The sequence below is a fragment of the Somniosus microcephalus genome, chromosome 9, assembly GCF_052327205.1.
Source record: "Somniosus microcephalus isolate GS21.2 chromosome 9, FLI_Smic_1.0, whole genome shotgun sequence".
Classification (NCBI taxonomy): domain Eukaryota; kingdom Metazoa; phylum Chordata; class Chondrichthyes; order Squaliformes; family Somniosidae; genus Somniosus; species Somniosus microcephalus.
Window position 1 is genome coordinate 109,724,923 of NC_140995.1, and position 12,861 is coordinate 109,737,783.

Consider the following 12,861-nt stretch of genomic DNA (forward strand, 5'->3'; position numbering starts at 1 on the left):
GTAAGGGTTTTCTGCTGTTGGAGGGTCTCCAGAAAGCGTAACTATCTGCCCGCGAAGGCCCTTCTCCAGGACAGGTGTCCAATCTGTCAAGACCATTCTTGACAGATCGGAAATACCGATTTTCAGTGCATGCGGTGTCCCTACGGGTGTGTACACAGCACGTACACACCCGTAGGGATCGGAATATCCGGCCCAATATGCTTAAAATAAGAAAATTGCAAATGTATACTATTACAACCATTAGGATTAACTCACTGTTGATAAAGAGAAAAACATTTCTTTTAGTTCAGTGGCACTGTATTAAAATAAAAATTTGAAATGATTAAAACATTGATGTTAGGATAAATATAAATTTCTCAGCGATTTTAAAAGAGTTTTATTATATTCTCACATGGTATAATGCTTTAGAATAGTTCACAATAAATGTAAATGCGCAAAGCAGCCAAACATATATAGGAAAATAAAAGTGTCTGCAGTGAGATAAGACTATCCAGACTAATGAGCCCGGTTGTGTTTATTTTATCCTGAACTCCCCCTCCCCCACCATTACCTGTTGATGTTCTACTTCAAGGAACACGAATGTCCTAAAATTGTGCCATGGGATCAGAGTGGTCTGAAATTGCTCTCTTCACTATTTTAGCAAAGGCATTAACCCATTTATTTTAAATACGTTAGCAATAGGTCACTGTAGTGTATGTAACCTGTACCACCTTAAGAGACTACCTTAAGGTGATGAACTACTTTCTGATGGCTCCTGTATATTGTAGTACCGGTGGTGACCACACCGGTATATAAACCCTGTGGAGCAGTTTGTATTTCAGTTCAGCCCTGACCCTCAATTACTAAAGACCTGTTTAAGTATTCTGTTGTCTGTGTCCAGTTATTCAGCATAACTACATTTGGAAAACACAGACTCAACAGTGGCGACGAGTCTGATCGTACCTAGCGGCAGTTTTGCATCCAAGGAAGCTTCGTCCTCAGAACGGGCGTCGAAAAGGGGCATCCGCCCTCATCATCCTGCTGAGCACCGCATCGCATGGGAGGCATCGAGAACCCGGTTTGGATTTGCTGGCCACGAAGTCCACCATCAGCAACAGGCAGTGATCATCCCTTCTACGACGGTGGCGGGTAAGCCCGATCTAGCGACACGGAGAGAAAGTCGGCCGAGTTGTCAGTGGGAGAAGGGGAGGGAAACCGAAGAAAAGGGCGGAGAACACGACCGCAGCCGGTGAAAAGGGCCGGACTGCAATCGGGCAGAGACACGCAGCAGCCAGAAAAGCGTTAATGTCCATGAGGACCGCGGGAGCGGCGGGGAACAAGAGCAGCAGCGTCGGGGGAAATAAGGACCGCTGGGAGGCGAGAACGGCAACAGCGCGGTAATCGCCATTTTAGTCGGCGGGGGAAGAAGATAAGCACGGGAAAAGCCGCCAAGCGCGGGAAGCCGCCATTTTGGAAAAATAAATAAAATAAAGGAAACTCAACAAGATGCCAAAAACGGGTAACATCACTGCTTTTGATAGCGATGTAGAAGATTGGGCCACTTATGTGGAATGCGTTGAAGTTTACTGTACAGCGAATGAGGTACCGGCGGATAAGAAAGCACTAACCATATTAAACTCGATGGGTGCAAAGACGTACGGGTTATTAAGGCACCTTGTAACACCAGATAAACCGGTAGGAAAGAGTTTCGCTGAGATTGTTACTATCCTGCAAGAGCATTTAAACCCCACGCCGCTGCTGATAGCGGAACGATTTAAATTTTACAAAAGAATTCAGCTTAAAGAGGAAAGCAACGCTGAATTCTTAATCGAACTGCGCAAGTTATCAAAGTACTGTCAGTTCGGTACAGGACTAGCAGACGCTCTGAGAGAAAAGTTCGTGTGTGGGCTACTAAAGGAAGGAACCCAGAAGCGACTGCTAGAGGAAAAGGATCTTATGCTGGACAAAGCTTTCAGCATTGCAGCATCGCACGAGGCAGCAGCACGAGGCACTGCGGAAATGCAGCAAAGGCCATCGGAATTCAGCACCAATGAAATGGCATTGGGTGCAGCAAAGTGTTATCGTTGCGGAAGGACAACGCATGATCAGAACCAGTGCTGGTTCAAAGATAAAGAATGCAGGAAATGTGGCAGACTTGGTCACATAGCGAAAGTATGCCGGTCAGAAAAGAAGACCAGCAACAAAAAGTCGCCACAGGAGAAGTACAAGAAAGTACACAAGGTGACAGAGAACAGTTCGGATGAACAAAAGACGGATTCAGACTCCAGCAGTAAGGAACTGGGTTGTCTAAAAATACATAATGTGGGTAACACAGCAGACCACCAAACTATCTGGGTCATGCTTCGGATAGCAGGAGTCCAAGTGAAGATGGAATTGGACACGGGATCGGCATTGACGGTCATGAATAAGCAAGAGTACAAAAGGTTATTCTCACACATTCCCCTGAGGGATACGGAGATTGTATTGAAAACATACACGGGGCAAAGAGTATACCCCATCGGAAAGATAAAGGTAAAGGTGGTCTACAATGGTAAAGAAAGTCAGGGAATGGACTTGTATGTGTTACCTGAGGGAGGTCCACCACTATTGGGACGGGAATGGATCCGGAGAATAAATATGGACTGACATTCCTTACAAGCACTAACTGTAGATTCCTGTAAAGAGGACGATGTCAAACCTAAACGACTGTCCAAAATATTGGACGATGCTAAGGAGGTGTTCCAACAGGGACTGGGAACACTGAAAGGAATTACGGCAAACATCAAGGTTGAAGAACATGCAAACCCCAAATTTTTCAAAGCCAGACCGGTACCTTATGCGATACGACCTGCTGTGGAAGCAGAGCTGGAAGGGCTAGAACGTTCAGGAGTACTGTCAAAGGTGGACTGGAGCGAATGGGCCACGCCCATTGTTCCCGTCATGAAGCGTTCATTGAGCAACAAGCCGGGGGAACCTGGGAAGGTTCGCATCTGTGGCGATTTCAAGATCACTGTTAATCCGGTTCTTCACACGGTGCAATATCCGCTTCCGCGGATTGAGGATATCTTCGCTTCACTGTCTGGCGGGAAACACTTCACCAAGATAGACCTGGCGCAGGCGTACTTACAGATGGAAGTTGATGAAGCGTCACGCCAGTATCTCACGATCAACACACATAAGGGCTTATATCGGTATAATAGACTGGTTTTTGGAGTGGCATCGGCTCCAGCGATTTGGCAAAGGGCCATGGAGCAGGTATTACAGGGAACTCCAGGCACACAATGCTACCTGGACGACATTCTGATTACAGGAGATGATAAGGAACATCTCGCGAATTTGGAGCAGGTGCTCACCAGATTGAAAGAATATGGACTCAGAGTTAATCGGCAGAAATGTGAGTTCTTTCAGAAGCGAATCTCGTACTGCGGTCACGTCATTGACCAGGAGGGGCTTCATAAGTCACCTGACAAGATCGAAGCTGTTGTGAAAGCTCCCGCTCCGGAAAATGTATCCCAGTTGAGGTCGTTCCTTGGGTTGATTAACTATTACCACAAGTTTCTTCCAAATTTATCCATGGTGTTACACCCGCTGAACACTCTTTTGCAAATGGGAGTACCATGGAAGTGGAGCGAGGACTGTAAGCGGGCTTTTCAAAAAAGCAAGGCACTGATCACCTCTAAGGAAGTGTTGGCTCACTTTAACCCAACGCTGCCTATTTGCTTAGCTTGTGATGCTTCGCCATATGGTATCGGGGCAGTGCTCTCACATAAGTTGCCAAATGGCTTGGAAAGGCCAGTCGCGTTCGCATCCAGATCATTGATCTCCGCTGAGCGCAACTATGCTCAGATAGATAGGGAGGCTCTCAGCCTCGTGTGGGGAGTTAAGAAATTTAACCATTACCTGCAAGGCCAAAGGTTTACGCTGCTGACAGATCACCAGCCGTTGGTTTCCATCTTTAACCCTAAGAAGGGTGTTCCGGTTATGACGGCGCAGAGGCTTCAGAGATGGTCCCTTTTCCTAGGGGCACATCAATATGATATCGAATTCAAAGGTACAAAGCAACATGGTAATGCTGATGGGCTGTCGCGCCTGCCACTACCTACAGCGGAAGAGGCACCGGCAGTTGACCCTGTCGAGATATTTCACTCGACCATCATCGAATGCTTACCAGTCACCAATGCGAGTATTGAGAGAGAGACCAGAAACGACCCGACACTGTCTCGGGTCTACGATTTGACAGTGAAGGGATGGCCAACACATGGCGAACCACTGTTACCAGCATTCTCAGCCAGACGAGAGCAGCTGTCCGTCTGTCAAGGAACATTGATGTATGGAACAAGGGTGATTATTCCTCCTAAATTAAGGGAGAGAGTTCTGAAGGAACTGCATGAAGGTCATCTGGGGGGAGTCAAGATGAAAGGCCTTGCTAGGGCTTATGTGTGGTGGCCAGGTATCGACAAACAAATAGAGGATCTGACTAAAAGCAGCTCAGGGTGCCAAAAAGTTCAAAATGCACCTCCAATTGCACCGCTGCATCCGTGGGAATGGCCTTCAACCCCATGGCAACGTGTGCATATCGACTTTGCAGGTCCATTCATTGATTCCATGTTTTTGATAGCGGTAGACGCACATTCTAAATGGCCAGAAGTGATTAAGATGTTGACCACTACCTCTGAAAAGACGATCACAGTTCTAAGAACCATATTTGCAAGGAATGGGCTGCCGGAACAAATATGTTCAGACAACGGACCACAGTTTGTGTCAGAAGAATTCCAGAAATTCATGAAGAAGAATGGGGTGAAACACTATACATCTGCCCCATATCATCCGGCTACAAATGGGTTGGCCGAGAGATTTGTACAAACGTTCAAAAAGGCGATAAAGGCCATGAGCGAAGACCATATTCCACTACAACACAAGGTGGACAATTTCCTGATGGCATATCGAAACGCCACGCATGCAGTGACAAATCAAAGCCCTGCCATAATGTTCTATAACAGGAGGTTGCGGTCCCGATTGGATTTGTTAAAACCCAATGTACGTAGGGAAGTCGAAAACAAACAATTCCAGCACGTAAATAACAAGGGCACTCGGAGTTTCGAAATAGGACAACCAGTGTTGGCCAGGGACTATAGGAATGATAAATGGCAATCCGGAACAATTCGTGCCCGACAAGGACCCTTGATGTACACGGTAGACGTTGGTGAGAACGTAATACGACGTCATGCTGACCAACTTGTGGAATCGAGAACAAGGGTCGACCCCATGTCTACGGCAGAGACACCAGTTGAAGAAGTTATTGAGCCTGTAGCATCTACCTCAGACTCGAACGTACATGATGATGTTCAATCCATAAGAGATCAAATGGATGAGTCACCCCAGCAACGAGAACCAGAGACCCCTGAAAGGCGTTATCCGGCCCGGATCAGGAGGCCTCCTCAGAGGCTGAATCTTTGAACAGTTTTGTATGAAAGTTGTATATATGTTATCCATGTTATGTTTAAATTGGGGTGTACACTGTTAAGCTAAAAGGGGAGGAATTGTAGTGTATGTAACCTGTACCACCTTAAGAGACTACCTTAAGGTGATGAACTACTTTCTGATGGCTCCTGTATATTGTAGTACCGGTGGTGACCACACCGGTATATAAACCCTGTGGAGCAGTTTGTATTTCAGTTCAGCCCTGACCCTCAATTACTAAAGACCTGTTTAAGTATTCTGTTGTCTGTGTCCGGTTATTCAGCATAACTACATTTGGAAAACACAGACTCAACAGTCACTAGTATACTACACCCTAATTTCAGGGTCTAACTTCCTTCTCTACCTCTACTGAAAAAATAATCAAACTATGAATAATAAGTCTGTAAACATCCTTAACAGCTGATAAATTCCAATATATTTATATAATCTGACTGTGGGGATTTGGTTTATGTGCAATTATTCTTGTTTAAATTAGACAGTTTTTCAAATAAACATTATGGCCTAGAAATTCAGTGCCCTTAGCACCGATTTTGCGGCGCTAGAGGGCCTAGCGCTGCAATTGGCGCCGGTTCCTAAATTGCCTGGGGCCCTTCCGCGGCGGTAGACCGGTAGCGCTGCGCCGGCACCGATGACGTCATCGGTGTGCGCAGCGTCCCGGTTGCCGTGGTAACCCGGCCCCAAGCCGAAATTCAGTTGCGCCCGCCTCGCCCGTGGCAGGCGCAACTAAGACTCTGGCAACAGAGTCTTCCCCCAGTGTGCGCCGGCGCATAAAGGTGGAGCGGCGGCCGGCCGCGTTCCCGGCGGCCGCCTGCCCGCACCTCCCTTCCCGGACTCCTGCATTCCCCCCCCGCGGCCCTGATCAGTGTCTCATGCGAGCCCGGCACTTCCCCGAGGTGCCGGGCTCAGATGTCGGGTCAATCCGCCGGACAGTTGTCGGCTGCAGGCAGCTCCTCCTTAACAGGAGGAGGAGGCCTGCAGTTCCCCCGCCTGCCGCACCGCATCGGGGGATTAGCGCCGGGAAACCCAAGTTCACGCCCGTTTTGAGGCGCTAAAGGAGGGTTTTAGCGCCCGCCGCCGTCTGGGCCCGGCGCACCCGAATTTTCGGCGGGCGCTGCCACATTACCGCTGGCGCAAACTTTCTGGCGCTACAGCCCTAGCAAGACCAGAACCCAATTTCTAGGCCTATATAAACACAGATTAGCTGAAAATTTATACTGGCATTTTAAAAAAAATGTATTTGTTCATGAGATGTGGGCGTCGCTGACAAGGCCAGCATTTACTGCCCATCCCTAATTGCCCTTGAGAAGGTGGTGGTGAGCCGCCTTCCTGAACCGCTGCAGTCCCTGTGGTGAAGGCACTCCCACAGTGCTGTTAGGGAGGGAGTTCAAGGATTTTGACCCAGTGACGATGAAGGAACAGCAATATGCTTCCAAGTCAGGATGGTGTGTGACTTGGAGGGGAACTTGGAGGTGATGGAGTTCCCAAGCGCCTGCTGCCCTTGTCCTTCTAGGTGGTAGATACCGCGGGTTTGGGAGGTGCTGCCGAAGAAGCCTTGGTGAGTTGCTGTAGTGCATCTTGTAGATGGTACACACTGCAGCCACGGTACGCCGGTGGTGGAGGGAGTGAATGTTTAAGGTGGTGGGTGGGAGCCAATCAAGCGGGCTGCTTTGTCCTGGATGGTGTCGAGCTTCTTGTGTTGTTGGAGCTGCACTCATCCAGGCAAGTGGAGGGTATTCCATCACACTCCTTATTTGTGCCTTGTAGATGGTGGAAAGGTTTTGGGAAGTCAGGAAGTGAGACACTCGCTGCAGAATACCCAGCCTCTGACCTGCTCTTGTTGCCACAGTATTTATGTGGCTGGTCCAGTTGAGATTCTGGTTAATGGTGACCCCCAGGATGTTGATGGTGGGGGTTTCAGCGATGGTAGTTCAGTTGAATGTCAAAGGGCAGTGGTTGGAGATAGTCATTGCCTGGCACTTTTTTTTATTCGTTTATGGGATGTGGGTGTCGCTGGCGCGAATGTTACCTGCCACTTATCAGTCCAAGGCTGAATGTCGTCCAGGTCTTGCTGCATGTGGGCACGGACTGCTTCATTATCTGAGGAGTTGCGAATGGAACTGTGGCTGAGATGATTGTTCTCCAACAACCACAACCATCTTCCTTTGTGCTAGGTCTGACTCCAGCCAGTGGAGAGTTTTCCCCCTGATTCCCATTGATTTCAATTTTACTAGGGCTCCTTGATGCCACACTCGGTCAAATGCTGCCTTGATGTCAAGGCCAGTCACTCTCACGTCACCTCTGGAATTCAGCTCTCTTGTCCATGATTGGACCAGAGCTGTAATGAGGTCTGGAACTGAGTGGTTCTGGCAGAGCCCAAACTGAATATTGGTGAGTAGGTTATTGGTGAGCGAGTGGCACTTGATAGCACTGTCGACGAAACCTTCCATCACTTTGCTGATGATTGAAAGTGGTAATTGGCCAGATTGGATTTGTCCTGCTTTTTGTGGGCAGGACATACCTGGGTAGTTTTCCACATTGTCATGTAGATGCCAGTGTTGTAGCTGTCCTGGAACAGCTTTGCTAGAGGCACGGCTAGTTCTGGAGCATAAGTCTTAAGCACGACAGCCAGGATGTTGTCGGGGCCCATAGCCTTTGCTCTATCCAGTGCGCTCAGCCGTTTCTTGATATCATGTGGAGTGAATCGAATTGGCTGAAGATTAGCTTCTGTGATGGTGGGGACCTCAGGAGGAGGCCGAGATGGATCATCCACTTGGCACTTTTGGCTGAAGATGGTTGCAAATGCTTCAGCCTTGTCGTTTGCATTCACGTGCTGGGCACCGCCATTATTGAGCCTCCTCCTCACATAAGTTGTTTAATTGTCCACCACCATTCACGACTGGATGTGTCAGGACTGCAGAGCTTTGATCTGATCCATTGGTTGTGGAATCGCTTAGCTCTGTCTATAGCATGCTGCTTCCATTGTTTAGCATGTATGTAGTCCTGTGTTGTAGCATCCCCAGGTTGGCACCTCATTTTTAGGTATGCCTGGTGCTGGTCCTGGCATGCTCTTCTACACTCCCAGGCTTGGTCCCCTGGCTTGATGGTAATGGTAGGGTGAGGGATATGCCGGGTCATGAGTTTACAGATTGTGGTGGAATACAATTCGGCTGCTGCTGATGGCCCACAGCACCTCATGGATGCCCAGTTTTGAGTTGCTAGATCTGTTCTGAATCTATCCCATTTACCACGGTGGTAGTGCCACACAATACGATAGAGGGTGTCCTCAATGTGGAGATGGGACTTTGTCTCCATAAGGACTGTGCGGTGGTCACTGCTACCAATGCTGTCATGGACAGATGCATCTGCGATAGCTAGCTTGGTGAGGACGAGGTCAATAAAGTTTTTCACTCATGTTGGTTCTCTCACTTCCTGTCGCAGGCCCAGTCTGGCAGCTATATCCTTCAGGACTCAGCCAGTTCGGTCAATAGTGGTACTACCAAGCCACTCTTGGTGATGGACATTGAAGCCCCCTACCCAGAGTACATTCTGTGCCTTTGCTACCTTCATTGCTTCTTCCAAGTGGTGTTCAGCATGGGGGAGTACTGATTCCTCAGCTGAGGGAAGGCGGTAGGTGGTAATCAGCAGGAGGTTTCCTTACCCTTGCTTGACCTGAAGCCATGAGACTTTGTGGGATCCGGAGTCAATGTTGAGAACCCCCAGGGCCACTCCTTCCCGATTGTATACCACTGTGCCACCAAGATCCAGGATTCCTATCTAACCCATCCCCTGCAATCGAAGGCCTCCAATCACCTGGGTGATACTTAAAAAAAAAAATTCTCTGCCAATTGTATCCTCTCTCCCCCCATCCTTCATCTCATGAACAAGTTAGCTCCTTGCTGGGGTATGTTTCCAGGGGACTTCTGGTACCTTGCCCAAATGGTCATTCTTCATGTTTGAGCCTAGAAAGTACAGCTGAGATTTTCCACTGTCTCTGCACCTACCTGGCTGACTCTGGTGTATTTTCTGGCGTCAGCCTAATTGGGCAGGTTTCTGGAGGGATTGCTACCTGAGCCAGGTGGCCCACGTGATGGGGGCGGGACAACGTCTGTTGCAGGACTCAGATGCCGGGTATACTGGTGCGGGACTGGCTGCCTGCAGGACAAGCTGAAGAAGAGAGCCAATTTATTTTTTTAAGTTTCTAATTTGCAGGGTACTGGAATGCAATGAATTGCCCCGTGATTGATTGAGGAAGACTACTTTGAGTTTTGCCTTTGGCCATTTGATTTTTTTCCCAAATTTAAAAATAATCATCTTTGATTTCATGAGCTTCGCCAGTATGCTGCACCTTGCAAGATATGCTTTGTGGGGTAAATAGAGTCCAGATTATAAGCAAGCATGAGCCTCATTTAAATGGGCCACTTATGTTAATAAGGCTCCACATTGAATTTCATGAGATTGGACAAAGAATTTGCCAAAGCACAGCTCACCCATATAAAATTAGTGTATAACAGTTGAATGGCCTGACCTGCTTTAATGAAAAATTTAATTTCATAAATCATCAGTGACAAAGGCACCGCAGACATTACACCCACAACCCAAGCAGACATATTTATAGACCACTCTAGTACCACCTGTGTATGTCAGATGAGACCTTTCTTCACAGCCTCTGCTTTACTGCAAATACAGTGACAGATCTATGCCACCATCTTCAGACTGACTTGCAGACAAATTGAATGACTGAGATAGCTTCTTCCCATCGCTTGTGATGGTCACTATGATATTACGCATCTCTGCAGCAGGATCCTTCCAGGCCACCGCAGAGGACGTCTATCAGATAAGCCAGTCTGCAAGACATACCTGTATAAAGCAAGCTACCGACGGCGCATTTGACATGGGAAACACCTTTTTTACTTTTCCAATGGAAAGGAGATACCAACTGAAGAGGGCACAGAACTCTTAACATGTGTAATACATTAGCATGGATTGAGGGCCTTAAATAAGAAGATCGGCAGGGCCTTATTTAAATAATCTGCTGCAGACTCCCGCCGGCCAAAGTGATAGCCTGGCCAGTGGGTGGGAGCCCAAACAAGCGGCAGAAGGCTGCAGCCGGGGACCCATTGGGATGGCCCCCAGCAGTCAGTAGAGGCTGAAGGCTCCAGGCCACGATCGGTGCTTGCGGGGATGGGGAGGGGGTGGTGTTGGGGGGAGAGTGAGGACAATGGGGCTGCCATTGGGGAGAGGGGAAGACAACATCAGGGCCTCGATGTGGGCTGGGGGAGGCCAAAGGCTTCCTTGTGAGACCTTGCAGGAGCACTCCTGCTCCTCCTGGCCTACAAGAAATGCTAAAGGAGCTCATCTTCAGCAGTTACCTTGGCCAGTTGGTACCTTCCGCCTCGGATCTACAGCCGGGCCTCCCACAGGCTGGGCCCCCCCCATCACTTACTGTGAGCACCCCTTCACTGCATTCACTGCAGCAATACCTCCAGTCACTCATTACATGAAACTGCCAACTTCGTTGCTTCTTTCAGCCTCCAGCAGTATAATTATAGGCAACTTCCTAATAAGGATGACAGCAGCCCTTTAAGAACTGCAGGCTTGCCCAATTTTGAAACTTGCAGCAAACCAACTTTCAAGCCAAACTCCCTGTGCACATTTTCCATGTGCAGGGAGTTTATTGAAATGAAATGAAATGAATTGCAAAATTTATAGTGGTCAGCCAAAAGGCAAGCGCATCCTTGATTTTGCTGGACTTGTACAATTGGAGCTATTATTTCAACTACTTCAGAATTAAAGCCATGTGGGCTAGATTGCTAGCTCTTCAATGACAGCTTGAACAGTTTTTAGATTTGTTCACAGTTGCATTCCATTTTTATACTTTTTTTAAACGAAATGAAAAAATAAATCACTAACCGTTTTTCTTGATATCAACTGATTCATTATTAACATTGGCACGAGATTGCCTGGACAGGCCTGGCAGCTTTTCAGAAGATCTTCTTCTGAAGTCCTTATTCACAATTGGTTTGAATGCTTCATGTCCAACACACACCAGAACATTAGGGCAATGAAAAAGAACCTGCAGGGTGTCAATCTGTAAAATACAAGCATTATCTTTTTCAGATTAGGGAATATTTTCCCCTTTAAATGTGTCAACATTTTGGTAGTTTTTTTTTAAATTTGACAATACGTTACCCTTCAATGAACGAAGCGCCATCTTTCATCCAATTCTCCTCCCCCCATCCCAAGCCACCAACCTCTGATACTAGCAGCCTGCTTCACTGCCAAAACTGCTGTTGGACAGCAACCAAGAGACACAGAAAGAAGCCTGATAGACACAGCATGGGCCTGAAATTCAATGGAGCCTTTCAAGGGGGCAGAAGTGCAGTGAGGCAGGACTTCCACCCACTTGTTTAGTCTGCCAGTGATCCTATCCAAAATCCCAGGGATGAAGTAATTTAAATATGCAGAGTGGGTGCCCTATCCTTGTGGGGGCAAGACAGAGGTGCCCACCTCGTTAGGGTGGTGGAAATCAGAGTGGCTCCCTGCCGCTCCACTAAGGAGCTTCCAAGCACCGAAGAAAAGTGACTAAAACATTTATTTATAAGGGAATAAATGTGATTGATCCCTCTGGGAATGATTACCTTGTTTTGCTGCAGCAATGGGACCTTCCTTTATGTTGGGCCTATTAGACATTGCTCTTGGACATAATAGGCAGAAGAAGCATTTGTCTCTCTAGGGGTGCAATTTCCTGCAAGACTTACACGGGCATCAATCCAGCAGATTGGGACCCCAGCAGAATAGCATCACAGTTCTCCCTTCCCTGGTCCCCTGAATTTCAGGGCCCATTCCTAATATTCCTTGCCTTTCCCATAGGGCGTAGCCTGGTCGCCACAGACTGGCTCCTCATGCAGTGTAGCTGGTACTGGGAAGTCACTAGGTTGAGGATGTGAACCCACACACTTCCATGCCAATGTACAGCATCACTCCGCTGTTTTAGATTTATAAAATGATGTGGACCATGATTTGAATACAATATACGATTTTTGATATGATTATTCTATATATGTGATTATATAAAAACAAAACGTAGAAGAAATGCTGCACACTGCTCAGAATAGTTCTCACACCAACACAAGGTCATCCAATTAATACATGACACTCATAGAACACAGCGAACCAATCATAACATTTCATCTCAGTACTTTCAATGCAAACAATGTGTGACACTAGCCAAGATTTATCAATATACATAGTTCCAGGTGCAGATTTGGATCTGTGTGGGAAGCACATGTGATGGAAGCAGAAAATTGAGTGTAAGTGACATTTAAAGGGGCTGGAACAATTAAAAAGGTTGACAATAATTCTAAAAACCTTTGGAAAGGCTCAAAAGCCTGGAATTGATTC

The 12,861-nt window shown here is 47.5% G+C and overlaps 1 protein-coding gene across 2 annotated transcripts in view; it reads right to left on the bottom strand.

Annotated features, from left to right (window-relative positions):
* LOC147112588 (uncharacterized) overlaps window positions 1–12,861 on the bottom strand; it is a 42,792-nt gene that overhangs the window by 9,358 nt on the left and 20,573 nt on the right. For both annotated transcript variants that reach the window (XM_085996999.1, XM_085996998.1), the window contains exon 3: window positions 11,371–11,548. In XM_085996999.1, the coding sequence (XP_085853125.1) occupies window positions 11,371–11,548 (178 nt within the window). The remainder of the gene's footprint in view (window positions 1–11,370; window positions 11,549–12,861) is intronic.